Source organism: Alexandromys fortis, unplaced genomic scaffold (genome assembly GCF_014885135.2).
Source record: "Alexandromys fortis isolate MF-2015 unplaced genomic scaffold, M_Fortis_MF-2015_v1.1 scaffold_187, whole genome shotgun sequence".
In the NCBI taxonomy this organism is placed as follows: Eukaryota; Metazoa; Chordata; class Mammalia; order Rodentia; family Cricetidae; genus Alexandromys; species Alexandromys fortis.
Genome location: NW_026068088.1, coordinates 1418655 through 1434038, shown reverse-complemented (window position 1 = coordinate 1434038; position 15384 = coordinate 1418655). Strand labels below are relative to the sequence as shown.

General features: G+C 39.8%; 1 protein-coding gene across 4 annotated transcripts; it reads left to right on the top strand.

Annotated features, from left to right (window-relative positions):
• The first annotated feature begins 1947 nt into the window (after positions 1 to 1947).
• Positions 1948 to 13098, top strand: Pcnp (PEST proteolytic signal containing nuclear protein). Of its 4 annotated transcripts, none has more exons than XM_050122352.1 (5): positions 1948 to 2162; positions 5940 to 6102; positions 7042 to 7113; positions 9757 to 9812; positions 11301 to 13098. In XM_050122352.1, exons 1-5 carry the CDS (start codon positions 1960 to 1962, stop codon positions 11425 to 11427), a joined length of 621 nt encoding a protein of 206 aa, XP_049978309.1. In that variant the 5' UTR covers positions 1948 to 1959; the 3' UTR covers positions 11428 to 13098. The 4 variants fall into 4 exon arrangements, with proteins under 4 accessions (XP_049978309.1, XP_049978308.1, XP_049978312.1 ...); XM_050122351.1 differs by having other exon boundaries at positions 7039 to 7113; XM_050122355.1 differs by having other exon boundaries at positions 2030 to 2162; positions 5888 to 6102.
• The last annotated feature ends 2286 nt before the right edge of the window (positions 13099 to 15384 follow it).

The following is a 15384-nucleotide window of genomic DNA, read 5'->3' as shown; positions in this document are numbered from 1 at the left end:
AATCTACTAAAGGTTTCTAGGAGTTAACAAGAATCTTCTTGATAGGGAAGTGGCTTGCTGTGGTTATTGTTAGGTAAAGACAAATACTAGAGCTAGCAAAGGGGCAGGGGAAACTACAAGATTTTTTTCTATTTGTGTCTGTACACAGTAAGAGACAAGAATCTGATACTAGCTTTTATTTTTAAATTCTCACAGTAGGATACTTTAACCTTGAAATAATAGGGTGATTTAACCAATAGGCAGCTATTAAACTAAAGAAAATATCTTGAAAAAATATCAAGAAGTAAATAAATTGTAGATCAAGCCAAGTCTGAACATTGGTGCTGTGCTGGGGCATATTTAAAACCTAGTTAGACACACAGCGGAGGGTGTCTTAACTAGGAGGCAGAGGCAGGCAGGTCTCTGAGTTCGAAACCAGCCTGGTTTACAAGAGCTAGTTCCAGGATGGACACCAAAGCTACACAGAGAAACCCTGTCCGGGACCAGAGAGAGAAAAACCCACCACCTAGTTAGAAAAGGACTAGAGGGGGCTGGAGAGATGGCTCAGTGCTTAAGAGTACTCACTGCTCTTTCAGAGGACCTGGGTTCAATTCCCAGCACCCACATGGCAGCTCACAACTGTCTGAAAATGCAGTTCCACGAGATCTGACACCTTCACACCAATGAACATAATAAAGTTAAATAAATCATTAAAAAAAAGAAAGAAAAGGACTAGAGTAGACACAAGGCCGAGATCCTCAGACCACAGTAGACCAAATTTACTTTTTCCCTAGGCAGGTCAGTTCCTGCCTTTGAAAGTATATCTGTAGCACGAATAATAAAAACCCATAGACAGATAGAACCCATAGGTTCAAGCTGAAGATCAGAAAAACAAAACATCCAAGCCACTTGAGAAGCCTTAACTCTACCAAGGCTGAACAACTGCAGACTGAGCCCTGAGCCTCTTATTCCTCGCTGTTTATATTCCCCTCTAGTGCTGGGATTAAAGGTGTGAGCTGCCACCACCACCACCTGGATCTGTTTCTGCATTGATCTTGTGCAGCCCAGGGTGGCTTTGAACTCACAGAGATCCATCCATCCGCTTCTGTCTCCCAAATCGTGACACCACTGCCTGGCCTTTATGGCTTACTTTTACCCTTTGATCTTCAGGCAAGCTTTTTTAAAAATTATTATTAATTTGTTTATTTTTTTGGGTTTTCCAGACAGGGTTTCTCTGTGTAACAGTCGTGGCTGTTCTGGAACTCTGTAGACCAGGCTAGCTTCGAATTCACTGAGATACGCCTGCCTCTGCCTCTCAAGTGCTGGGATTAACACCACTGCCCGGTTGCAAGCTTTATTTATTAAAACAAAATATCACTATATGTATCGTTTTTTAAAATGTATTTTTACTTATGTGTGTGTGAGTATATGCAAGTGTGTGTGGGTACTCGCAGAGTTCAGGAGGTTGTCGGATTCCCAGGAGCTAGAGTGAAGCAGTTGTGAACCACCCAACGTGGTACTGGGAATTCCTGGTCTTCTGGAAAAGCAGCAAGAGCCCTTAACCACCAACCATGCTTGCTTGCTTGCTTGCTTGCTTGGTACAACTATACACTGAACTTTTCATGAGTGCAAACACCGAGGAAAAATTTCCACAACAGTTTCCGTAAGGCATTACTACGTGATCGTCCATACGTTGCTTTCCGAAGTCAGTACACAATTAAAAGGATAATATCACATTAGACTGTCCAGATTAAACGGTAGTGTGTGTATGAAGGGTGTCAACACTAGACGGTGTTCGGAAACTGCTGAAATCTCTCCGTAAGGATACATACAGTCCTATCCCATAGATAATCCAATAACTAAAAGGAAGGAACAGCTACAACCACCCTTGAGCAAGCAAAAACCTAGATACACCAAGGTTCCAACGTCAGGCAACGCCGCCATCAGACAGTCCAGCCCTCCAGAGCCCGCGGCAAGCTGATGATGTCACATCCGCCCCGGTTGGCGCTCCAGGGCCGCTCTAGGTTGCGGTCTCGCTGGCCCGCCCGAAGCTTTATGGTTGCTGGGCGGGGCCGTGACGTCCTTGCCCGGGCTGCAGGGGGAGGCCGCGGCGGGGAAGATGGCGGACGGGAAGGCGGGAGAGGACAAGCCAGAGAAGCCGCAGCGAGCCGGAGCCGCCGGAGGTGAACACAACCCCAGCGTCGCGGGCTGCGGGGGCTACTCCGGCCTTTCTTTGGGCTTCCCGGGGAGCGGGGGTGCTTAGGGCATCTCAAGCGCGGGCGGAGGCGGCGCTCGGCCCGGCTAGGGGCTGGGCACGCCCGGTGTGGCCCGCGGGGATCCAGGCCCACGTAGCCTTCTCAGAGGAGAGGCCGCCAGTTACCACCCGGCCCTGAGAAGGTGGTGGGTGACTGAGTTCGGGGTGGGAGCCAAACAAGAGAGAACTCAGGGCCCGCTGCGCACTCAGGCCCCCACGCGAGCGCCGAGCCGCCTCCGCGGCCGCTGGCCCCAAACCGGCTGTGCCTGGGAGCCGGCCTCTCGGTTACACGTAGTTAATTATGTTTGTGCTCCCTTTTCACTGACGAGGTGGAAGACCCCAGCCCAGTCTTTGCTGTATTTTCACATAGAGTATTTATAAACCCTGCAGTGGGATATGTCGAGGATGCAGGGGGAAGGGAATCTGGTTCAAGCTACAAAAGCTTGAAATTAGGGTTTGATTCACTTTCTTTATAGTTATCTGTCTTGGGCTGCTATCAGCGGAGTCTGTGCCGGATGTTTAGTTGGCGTAGTAGGAAGGTGTGATCTTTCTGTAATTTGTCACGAAAATGAACTCCGATTATAGCTATCCTCTCGTTCCTCCTACCCCCGTAATTTTTGATCGTGTGCTTAAAGGAAAAGAAGCAAGTAGTCCCTGCCCCTACGCCCTTTTGTCGTACCAATAAGTAACACGTGCGAGCGGATCATAATGTCTTGTTTAGAATGTTTTAATGCTTCACTATTCTAGCTCCCTTTGGCCTTGACGCTAAAAGATTTAAATGCGAGAATATATAGACTCAGCGCATAAAGGCGAACCATAGGGTCTCCCAGGTTTGTTAATTGTCACGGCAATAAAAATTACTAAGAAGATAAATGTAATGTTACTTTGGACTCAAAATTTGCTTTTTTAAACATATGTAGAGTGCTGTTAGTTGAGCCAGAGCCCCTAGTCGTCGTCGTCCCCCTTTGTTTGTTTCTTTGAGATAGGATCTCATTTAGCTCTGGCTTCTTGTGCTGAAATTACAGGCCCATGACCACTTTGTCAGGTCTTCTCACTAAATAAATAAACTAGTAAAATAGCTGATGAAAATATTTTAGTTCTTAGTTACCTTAGCCCTCCTCCACTGTTATTAAAGGTGGTTTAAAGGAAAACTATCACGTACAGTATCTTAGGTGGCTTTTCACTTTATTTTAAGGTAAATAGTGTTTAGGGGGTTGTATAGATTACTTTGCTAGTCAGTATCAAAAAATTTTGGTCTTTGTTGGTAACTTGCAATAACAGCCCTTTTCTGCTTAATTTTTCTCATGTCATATAGATCATTAACCTCAGACATAGTGAATTATGCAGAGGAATCATAACTGAACCCATACATATGAATGAATTGATAAGTTTGCAGCAAGTATTCAGCATTTTTGGGAAACTTTGTCCATACTTGGAACATTTCTTTTGTTGAACAGCCCACAGAGTTGGGAATACAAGTACTTTTCCTATTCATTTATTCTTGTTATTGTATGTTATTGATGCTGGAGAATGAACCCAAGGCCTCATTTATGCTAAGGATGAACTTTACTGCTGCGTTCTACTCCAATAAATAATATATTCCCATAATTAAAGCTAGTATGTCTACTAGAGAGGCAGTTTGAACTTCCTTTCACTTCAGTCTACTTTGGAAGAACTCTCTATTTTCCTTAAGACCGTTTTTGGGTAATGTTACACAGTTTAGCTTAAGTAGAAAGTTAGAGACCAGCAACTTAATACATAATCATAGCCATTTTAAGTTACTGAGGGCTATGCCAAGGGCTGCTTCAGTGATGTGCACATTTCCTGTGTTAAACACAGTTCGTGAAGGACTCGGATCCTTTTTTATAACCCCAGGTAAGGAAGCTACCAGTATGCACATGACTAATGAGTGGTACCTTTGTGAAATTACATTTTCTTACTAGGTATTTTTTTTTCTTCTAAAGCAAAGTACCTATGTTCCCTAAAGCCCAACCCCCATCTCATCTATTCAGTGAAAAAGAAAAATTCTATTATTATGTATGATTTAATTGACATTAACCTACACCTTTTGTCTGCTATAAAGGAGACAGAAGTCTTCATTAAAATATTTTTTATGCTTCAAAGCTACAGAGAAACCCAGTCTCGTAAAAAATTTATTTAAAATCTAGCAATTTGTATAATTATGACTTACAAATATGTAAGTGCTTTTCTTATTTAAAAATGATTGTTCATTTGTTCATTAAAATTAACACTACTAAAAAATATTCACAGTATTAATCTGTAGTCATTCACCATAAAAGCCCATGATCCTAGCTGCCCTGGAGATGAAGCAGCAGGCGTGCAAGTTACAGACAGGAATGCCTGGACCTGGGCAGCATAGTTGGACATGTCTGGAAATGAGAAAGCTGTTTAGACATGTAGGTCAGTGGTGCAACCCTTGCATGGCATATACGAGGCCATGTGTCCAAACCTTGGTGCCACAAAGTACTAATTAATCTAAAGATGCATCCTTCCCAAATTATGGATTTAGACTTGTAGTCTTGAGTCTTAGATATTTTTACTTTGTCAGTTACTGTGTTTACACCCCTACCCCTAACTCCCATTCTAGCTTTGCCCCATTTTCTTATTGAACTTGCCAAGACAGTCACTTAGAGTGTCTTCTGTTTTGCTACAAGTAAGTTTGACTCGTTGTCACAGAGTGTATCCTGTAGGGTAGAATTAGAAAAAAATGGCCAGTCTTTTATGTCTTTCCAATGTGTTCTTAAATAGACTTATATAATTGATTTAATACACATACAAGCAAAATTATTGAAATACATCTTGCTTCCTACATCTACATATATGTGTGTGCTCTCTTGAAATTAAGATTAGCTCTTTCATTCATGAGGAAATATAAGTGTATATTGACTTATAAGTATACTTGGAATAGCCCTTACAGGTAGCTTAACACAGGTGCTAGCCCAGCTTTTAGAGTAGGGTGAACTCGCAAGATGACTGTGAAGTTCTTTTTCAACTCCATAGGTTATGTAAGGTGTATCTTGAATAACACATCACTTAAGAACCTAACTAGCTGGGATGTAGCTCAGTGTAGAGTGCTTGCCTGTATATGCAAAGCCCTGTGTCCAGTATGGTAAAGGTGGGGGAAAGCCGTAGAATGAATTCACAATGTAGTTTAAGTTAACAGTGGTCATGTTCATGATTAGATGTTTTGTGTAATTAGTTCTGCATTACTAAAAATATTTATTTGCTAGATGTTTTATCTTGCTACATGATTGAATATTTACAAGTTAGTTTGTATAAAAGAATTTGTTGATCGTAATTTTCTGGACATCAAAATTCCACAAATGGAACCAAGATTAATGTACAACTAATAAGATAATGTTTAGCTGAAGGGTGTTTACTTTTTGTGAACTCTGTGTTTATAATTTTAAATTGCTCTGTATTTTATGCTAGTTAATTCATGGGAGCCTCTTGTACTGCCACACAATCTCAGTTCCTGCTATATACTCTAACAAACAGTGGAAGAGACTGTTGGGTCAGTAGGTGACAACTGCAGAGGTATCTTCCTTGTAAAGATGCTTTTTGAGGTTGCTGCTCCCATCAATCTGCTCAGTAAAAATAGCTCATCTTGGTAAGTTGTTTCGACTTCACCAGGACCTGAAGAAGAAGCAGAAAAACCTGTGAAAACTAAGACTGTTTCTTCCAGTAATGGAGGGGAAAGTTCCAGTCGCAGCGCTGAAAAGCGATCGGCTGACGAAGAAGCTGCAGACCTCCCAACAAAGCCTACAAAGATCTCCAAGTTTGGATTTTCCATAGGTAGTCAGACGACAAAGAAAGCATCAGCCATCTCCATCAAACTGGGATCAAGTGTGAGTTGTTTTTTATGTCTGGTGTTGTGATAGCCCTTAAGGATTTGTTACATCAGTCTGCTCTTCTTAGTATGGGTGTAGATATAGTTAAATAAGAGTTCAAAAGCCGGGCGGTGGTGGCGCACGCCTTTAATCCCAGCACTCGGGAGGCAGAGGCAGGAGGATCTCAGTGAGTTCGAGACCAGCCTGGTCTACAAGAGCTAGTTCCAGGACAGGCTCCAAAACCACAGAGAAACCCTGTCTCGAAAAACCAAAAAAAAAAAAAAAAAAAAAAAAAAGAGTTCAAAAGGTAAGTTGCTTTAAGTGACTGAACTTACATGTAAGTGGTCAAAAGTAATGAACACTTTAGGAAAGGTCCATGAATTCTATCTCAAAGCAGTTGAAGAAGAAGGCATATTGTAATGAATATATGATTTTTAAAGTCATCATTTAGGATTTTTTTAGTTGCATAAAATCTCTGAAAATACTGAATTTTAGGAATTAAATTTTTAACATGGTATATTAAAAAGTAGTAAATTGTATTGTGCTGTAGCTCTACTGTAGAGTATATGCTTAGCACCTGAGAGGCTAAAGGTAGAACGTAACTGGTAGAGAAACTCAGTGTGATGCCCCTTGATTCTGAAGGAGCTGTGTAATCATATGAAGGTTACTGTGGGCCAGACTAGCAATTATTAGTCATTTCTTCTGTGTGCATCCCTTAGCTTAACTAATACTAAATTATAAATCCTAACTATTCGATACATGGAATTAATAAAGTAAAACTTACCTGCTGGTAATCCATGTTTTCAAAGATATGATAGTTTTGCTCAAAATATACTGAGTTTCTTACTGTGAAAGCTTATGAAAAATTTGAGTCTTCTAAGAACAATTGTTTTGGATTAAATAAACCTATATAAATTTTATTTGTGATAATTCTGTTAAATATTTCTTCTTCAGAAGCCTAAGGAAACGGTTCCAACTCTTGCTCCAAAAACCCTTTCAGTAGCAGCAGCTTTCAATGAAGATGAAGATGTAAGTTAATACTATTTTAGTTTACTTTATCTTTTTTTTTAAATATTTTATCTATTTATTTATTATGCATACAATATTCTGTCTGTGTGTATGCCTGCTGGCCAGAAGAGGGCACCAGACCTCATTACAGTTGGTTGTGAGCCACCATGTGGTTGCTGGGAATTGAACTCAGGATCTTTGGAAGAGCAGGCAATGCTCTTAACCTCTGAGTCATCTCTCCAGCCCAGTTTACTTTATTTTTAAAGGTGTGTGTGAGATATGTGCCATGAAAGGCATGTTTGTCATGTTATGCATGTGGAAGTCAGGAGACACCTTCTTGGGGGCGGTTCTTTTGTCCTAGGATTGCCAGACTTGCATGGCAAGCTTCTTTCCCTACTGAGCCACCCTGCTGGCCCTTATTTTTCCTTTAACTAGTCCCTTGAAGAAGATAGTGGGGGCTTGGTAGTAAGGAGCATAACTGTTCTTTCAGAGGACCAGAGTTCAGTTCCTGAGAGCTGAGTAACACCTGTAACTCCAGCTCCAGGGGATTCAGCTCCTTTGGCTTGCACAGGCACCTGCACACACATGCACATACCCATACAACACACACATACTCTTACATCCACACATGTAATGAAAAATAATAAACTTTTTTATAGAGAAAAGGATAGTAGTGAAAAATTGGAGTTTGTACTAATGGTATTTAAATTGATATCAGTAAAATAGTATTGGTAAAATTTCTGTATTAAAATAGTATTAGTAAAATTTTCTAAGAAAATTGGACATTTCCTTTTTTTTTTCTCTCTCTTTGTACTGAGCTTAATGCCTTGTGTATGCCAGGCCACTGTTCTACTGTTTGTTCTACTAAGGTACATATCCAAAACTAAAAATTTGATGGGTCTGTTTGTTGGTTTAAGTGTATAAATATTGCTAATTTTTAGGCAAGAAACTTAAGAATCAAGTCAGATGCTTATAATGAATACTAGGAACATGGTCATTCAAATGTCTAGAGGTCAAAAAACCACTTGCTGGGTTAGTTCTTTGACCATGTGGGTCCTGGGGATTGACTATAGGTTGTCTGGCTTGGTGGCAGGTACCTTTACCCACTGAGCTCTCTGCAGCCTTCTCATGCCTGACCTCAGTATTGCTGCCTTTGGTGATGTCACTTGTGCTCAGAAGTCAGAAAGAGCGGCTATAGAGTGCTGCATGGTGTATCTGTAGCAGGAAATACAGTGCAGGTGATTCTGCTAGAACTTCCTCTTAATGAGTGTGTTCAGAGTGAGCTTGAGGTCTCCATCTGTTATTCTGTCTGTCCCAGTTCTCTCGTGCTCCTTATAGTGTTGATAATCCTGTTATACTCATGGATTTTAGTGGAAATTTCCAGGGTATTTTTCCTTTGTGAAAGACATGGTCACCATACCTCAGGCTGACTGGCCTGGAACTTGATATATAGCTGAGGATGACTTTGAATTTCAGCTCCCCTTGCCTCCACCTCTCATGTCTTGAGATTATAGAAATGTACCACCATACCCATACACACCATACACATCTTACGTGGTGTGGAGGGTCAAACCTGACTAGAGCCCTGTGCATAGTAGACAAGCTGGAATTAAAGGAATGGGGCACTGCTCTTGACTGTTTTGTCTTTGAGGCAGAAACTCTTACAGCTAGGGCTAGCCCCCGAACTTGCTCTACCATACTCATACTCAGCCAATGAAATATTTGGATATGTACAAGACCAGAAGGAAAAGACCCTGGGAAGTAGGGAAAGTATACAAATAGGAAGCTGTTGGTGCCTATAATGCAGCTGTACTTTGTGTGTAATGTCTTAGCAGTATGGCTGTCTCTTTTATATGCTTCTCCTGTGTGCCTTTGCAATGTGGATTTATTTATTTGTGCAACTGGAGAACAGTATCTAAGTTTACCCTGCCCCCCCCCAAAGAGTGGATTTAAAATTTTTCTGTTGTGAATATATATTTTGATATTTGCTTGAAACATTTACTCGTAAACATTTAGGCAGATTCCATGCCTTTGCCAAAGTGAAAAGTGTACCAGAAAGTGTGAAGTTCATGTGTCTCTTTGACATACTTGTTATTTTAACTTGGTTATAGTTGGAGGTTTTCGAGGAACCTTTTGTATTGTGTTCTGACTGTACAGATAATCTACATCCTTGCTTTGCGTTACCTTTCTCTTTATCCTTCCCAAATTTGTTTTTGTGAAAAAAGCTTTAAGAAATATTTAAAGTGGGGTGAGGTGCTCTGAGAGGATTGAGGCAGCAGGTCCCCTGCAGCCACAGTTACAGCTGTTGGAAGCTGCTAGGCATGGGTGCTAGAACAGAATTCAGGTCCTCTGGAAGACCAGAACGTGCTCTTAACCTTTCCTTCACTGAGTACTTCTGAGCCATAACAAAGAATTAAAAGTAAGTAAAAGTGAGAAGACTCAGGCATAGTGTGGCACACACACTGTGCATGCAGGCCAGAGCTCTTTTTTTTTTTTTTTCTCGAGACAGGGCTTCTCTGTGGCTTTGGGAGGCCAGAGCTCTTAATTAGTCTCCATGTTCATTTGTTTGTCTTGAGACAGGCCCCTAATGGTCTGGAACCAAATAATTTGTTTAGATCAAGTGAATTAGTAATTTTTATTCATCTCAATTTACTTGTTTTGCAGAGTGAGCCAGAAGAAATGCCTCCAGAAGCAAAGATGAGGATGAAGAATATTGGAAGGTAACCATAGTTTTCCATAGTTATTACAGAACCCTAAGGAAGTCAAGGGAAAGAATAAGTTGCACACATTTTACATGAATCCATAGTATGCCCATCTGATCCTACAAAGAATTTAAATCTATCCATGAGCTTTAAAGTGTATGATGCAAATAGGAGTAGTCCGACTGGCTGCCGGTTGTCATATTTGCTAGAAAATAAGAAATACATCTGATACTGTTACCAGGTCCAAGTGAAATACACACACAGTTTTTTATTGTTATATTTATTTTTAGCTCGGTATATAGACCAGGTTAGACTTGAACTCAGAGATCCACCTGCCTCTGCCTCCAGAGTGCTAGGATTAAAAGTGTGCACCACCACACCCAGCTTACACATGGTTTAAGTGTAAAACTGAAACTGGACTTTACATAAAACATGACACTGCACATTTCTTTCTATGTTTCACATCTTTGGATTTTTGTTTCATTTTTATAAATGTTGGTGATAAGCCACCAAATTAATTTTTTTTATAATATTTATTTATTTATTATGCATACAATATTCTGTCCGTGTGTATGACTGCAGGCCAGAAGAGGGCACCAGACCCCATTACAGATGGTTGTGAGCCACCATGTGGTTGCTAGGAATTGAACTCAGGACCTTTGGAAGAGCAGGCAATGCTCTTAACCTCTGAGCCATCTCTCCAGCCCCCGAATTAATTTTTTAACCTTATTTGTGGGTCTTAGGTCACTCACTTTGCTACAGATTATTTTGTTTGTTTGCTGTAGTGCTGGGAATTGAACTCAGGACCTTTGGAAGAGCAGGCAATGCTCTTAACCTCTGAGCCATCTCTCCAGCCCCCGAATTAATTTTTTAACCTTATTTGTGGGTCTTAGGTCACTCACTTTGCTACAGATTATTTTGTTTGTTTGCTGTAGTGCTGGGAATTGAACTCAGGGTCTGGTAATCTGGATAACTATTCTACAACTGAATTTATACCTCAGAGCTGTATAGCTCTCAGGCAGCAGTACTAGAGCTGCAGTGGTGTCTACTGTTAAGTATATATAAGTATTACCTTAAATGTGTATTGAAAACTACACGTTTGGTTGTGGAATTTCTTTCAGTGGTAGAGCTCTTGGCCAAGATACAGTAGTCCCTAGACTTTCCACAAAAGGAAAAAAATATCAGGGTGGGCCTAGAGAGGTGCATGCCTTTAATCCTCACACTCAAGGCAGAGGCAAGTGGATCTCTGAATTCCAGGATAGTCTGAGCTAAGAGACACTGTCTTCAGAAGTCACGACATTGCAAGACTCTAGGCTCCCTTTATACTCCTGTCCTCAACTGCAGACATATTGAATGTGAAGTCTTCACCCTGTAAAGAAAGGACATTGTAAAAATTGCTACAGGGGCTCCTGATGATCTGTATTTATAATGAATGCTAAGCAAATATAAATAAGTTTAAAACAGACCAAAACAACAATTTGAATAAATTGCATTTCTTTTACACAGGGACACACCAACATCAGCTGGACCAAACTCCTTTAATAAAGGAAAGCATGGCTTTTCCGATAATCAGAAGCTATGGGAACGAAATATAAAATCTCATCTTGGAAATGTACATGACCAAGACAATTAAATGAAGTGTTTTGCGATTGGGGTGTGGGTGGGTGCAGTTAGAAGGAACAGTCTCCTTTTGTAAAGAATGGTGTAAGACTAGCTTTGGAGCCGTTTTTTCTTTTCCTTTTTCTTCTTTTTATTTTTTTTTTTTTAAGATTGAGTGGTACACTAATAAATGAGAGTTTGAAATTAGAGGTAATTTATGTTTTATATACAGATTTCAAGACATTTGCTAATTTTGTAGTTTCATGTGATTAGTTTCCAAAGGTTACAGATAATAAAGAAATCAGAAGTGGTACCTTTCTAAGAATTGCATATTTTTTTAGACACAACTATTAGCACATTAAGAGGGAAGCCAAAAGTCACTGTCTACTTAAAACTGAGCAGTTCCTCTCCTGTGTCCACTCCCTCATTACCTGAACTGTCTGGCTTCCAGGAGCAGCCTTGTAGAGAGGGAGGATTGGATTGAGAAGACAACGTTCCTGGACTATCAACTGAAAGTAAATTTAGATGAAATTTAAATAAATAAACCTTATCCTATGGACAGTTCATTTTGTTTTGGGTTGTCATATACTAGTATTGCATCGCTATCAGTGAGTATAGATGCTTTGCTCTTTAAAAAACATTTTTTGTCAAAAATTCTTATGTGAAGTATTATTAAAAATAGCCCACTTCACTTTAATGGAAATTGTCTCCATTCAGGAGTCTTCAGTGAACACTATTTGCTACCAAAGCAAATCAGTATTTTGAATGTGCTTCTCTTGGTTTTTATTCTAGTTCCTAAAAGCATTTCCACCGGAACTTGAGGCAAATCATAAGGAAGCTGTTTCTTTTAAAGTAAAAAAATCCCACCAAAAATATAAATGTACATACTGCTTTAAGTATTTGACTGGTTTTTATTTTTAAAAGGTTTAAATACCAAAAAAAAGGGGGGGGGGGAGATATAACATTATATGAAGACAGATAAGGCAATGCACTTTCTGTGACTGTTGGAACATTTAAGTTACTAACTCATTAGCTCCAATTTGAATTGAACTCACAAGTTTTATTTGTACAACTCCATGACTTACTGTAAGTATATACATATTGGCCAGTGGTTTCGAAAGCACATTTTAATGACTGAAATAAGACAGAAAATGCTTCTTCAAACACATTTTCATTATGAAGTCTCTCAATACTCTTAGATTTGTGTATTGCTGGTGTTTGTATTTTTTATTGTATATGGGCTTTTTTGATGTGACAGTTAATGCATCTTTAACAGTCACAGACAAAATAAATGATGAGGTTTCCTTGAAAATGACAATGTTGAATTTGGAGGCAGCTTCAGTGGGTTTCATTGGTGGCAGTTATTCACGAAGCATTTTTAATGTAATAACTTCCAAGAAGCAGCCTGCAAATATTCATAACACTTTGTTCACTGTATTTAAGTTTACTTAATAAGCCCCAAGTAAAAACAATGGAAATGTACATAGCACTGTTAGTTCTTACATGGTTTAAGTATATCAAGATACATAAATTTAACTTTTATGTAGGCAAACTGTTCATTTGTCCATTTTACTGTTTGTTGAAATAACATCTCTCCTACATATTTACTTGACTCAAATGACATTAACCTGAGGTCAAGGTGAGGAGAGAGAGACGACTGAGCTGAATGTCTTTACTAAAATTACAATAAATTTTGTCAAACTTGGTAGTGGTTTTATTTTTTATTTCATTTAATAATTTCTTCCTGTGTCTTTGAAAACATTTTAGAAAGTATTTTCTATGTATGGCATGCTGTCATGGTTGGGAGAATGAAAACATCACCTTTTTAGATGCCTGTTTCCAGAACCTCTTACTTACTGGCCATTAGACATTTGTAGAGGATGTTAGCATTATCTGGTGCTCTACCTTACACTGTTCTGCTGGTCTTCACATTCCATTTACAACAAACACTGTTACACCCCCAGTCCAAGAGCCAGTTCATTGTCAATTCATGGCTTGTCTTCATTTATTCTTTTTTTTTTTTTTTTACATTTTTTTGATTTTTTTTTCCTCATTTTTTAATTGATTTTTAATGAGCTCTACATTTTTCTCTGCTCCCCTCCCTAGCTCTCCCCTCCCCCCTTCAATCCTGCCCCAAGGTCCCCATGATCCCAGTTTACTCAGAAGATCTTGTCTTTTTCTTTCTACTTCACATGTAGATTACATCTATGTAAGTCTCTCTTAGTGTCCGCATTGTTGTCTAGTTCTCTGGGATTGTGGTATGTAGGCTGGTTTTCTTTGCTTTATGTTTAAAAACCACCTATGAGTGAGTACATGTGATAATTGTCTTTCTGTGTCTGGGTTACCTCACTCAAAATAATGTTTTCTAGCTCCATCCATTTTCCTGCAAAATTAAAGATGTCATTTTTTTCTGCTGTGTAGTACTCCATTGTGTAAATGTACCACATTTTCCTTATCCCGTTTATTCTTTTTCACATGTATTTATTGTGGGTGCCTGAAGCCTTAACTCATTATTCTTTATCAATAAAAAATCGGGATGTCAGATATTGGAGTAAGAACCTGAAAGATAAGAGAAGCAGGAGAGCAGCCACCAGTGAGTTCCTACTTCTTCTGTTCCTCCTTATAGGGCCAAGATCCTCAGCTCTGCCTTCCTATGAGTTCTGTCTCCCATCTGTTTATAGTTCTCCAAAACTCTGTGGTTAATTTTGGGCAACTAGTGGCTGGTTCTGTCCACTATTGACTCCAAGAAAGCTTTATTTGCCAGAACAATCAAAATATCATTCAAGGTGCCCGTGCACATGTGCCAATGTACACACGTCGAAGATCAGAGGACAGCTTGCAGGAGTCTGTTCTCTCCTTCCACCCTGTGGGTTACAAGTCAATATGGCTTGGCAGCAAGCACCCTTTCCTGCTCTTACCAGTCCCTAGATCCTTGGTTTTTATCCTGTGTAAAAAAGTTTTAGCCCTGGCTGTCCTCGAGTTCACTCTCTAGACCAGGCTGGCCTCAAACTCAAGAGATCTACCTGCCTCTGCCTCCCAAGTGCTGCCACCACCCGACTTACCTAGATTATTTTTGTTTTTTTTTTTGTTGTTGTTGTTCCTAGATTCTTAAATGGAACATGTAAAAATGTTCATCTTTTTTATTTTCACATTGTGACTAAATGGAAATTTGCCTCAGCCTCTCAAGATGCAGGTTGAGAATTATCTTCTATGACCTTGTGGAAAAGTGTTGGACAGTTATTTACAATAAATCTCTTCCGCAATTAGGGGAGTGCATATTTCCTTCTTGAATTCACTTAGTGTGCTTTGGGAAATGCCACTGATCCATGTCTTATTAGCAAGTGCATAGTGTCAGTTTGTGCTGTTGCTGTTTAGGTTTTGGTTGGGCTAAGGATTGAACCTTAGTCCTTACACACCCAAACAGCCCCCAGCTCTACAGTGTTAACTTGTAAAATGGCGGTATCCTGTGATAGATTTCTCCATTAAAGACAGTAGTTGTGCCCTTGCTGAATTCTTTTTTGTTGTCTTTTGATCTTAATTAAATATACTGAGGTTAAAGATAAACTCACCCCCTATTTTTCTACGGTTTTCATTTTTCAAAGTTTACTCAGACTTATTTTGAGTATATTATGCAATTTAATAGGGGTATTAAGGAAAATTGGCTTTCGATGTGGGAGTGATTTCTTATTAATAAAGATACTGCCTAGGCCCATTTGATAGGCCAACCCTTAGGTAGGCGGAGAAAACAGAACAGAATGCTGGGAGAAAGAAGCTTAGTCAAGGAGTCGCCATGGTTCTCCCACTCCAGACAGACGCAGGTTAAGATCTTTCTTGGTAAGCCAGCTCGTGGGTGGGCTACACAGATTATTAGAAATGGGTTAGATTAATAAGTAAGAGCTAGCCAATAAGAGGTTACAGATAACGGGCCAGGCAGTGTTTAAAAGATTACAGTGTCCGTGTAATTATTTTGGGTAAAGTTAGCCATGCGGGC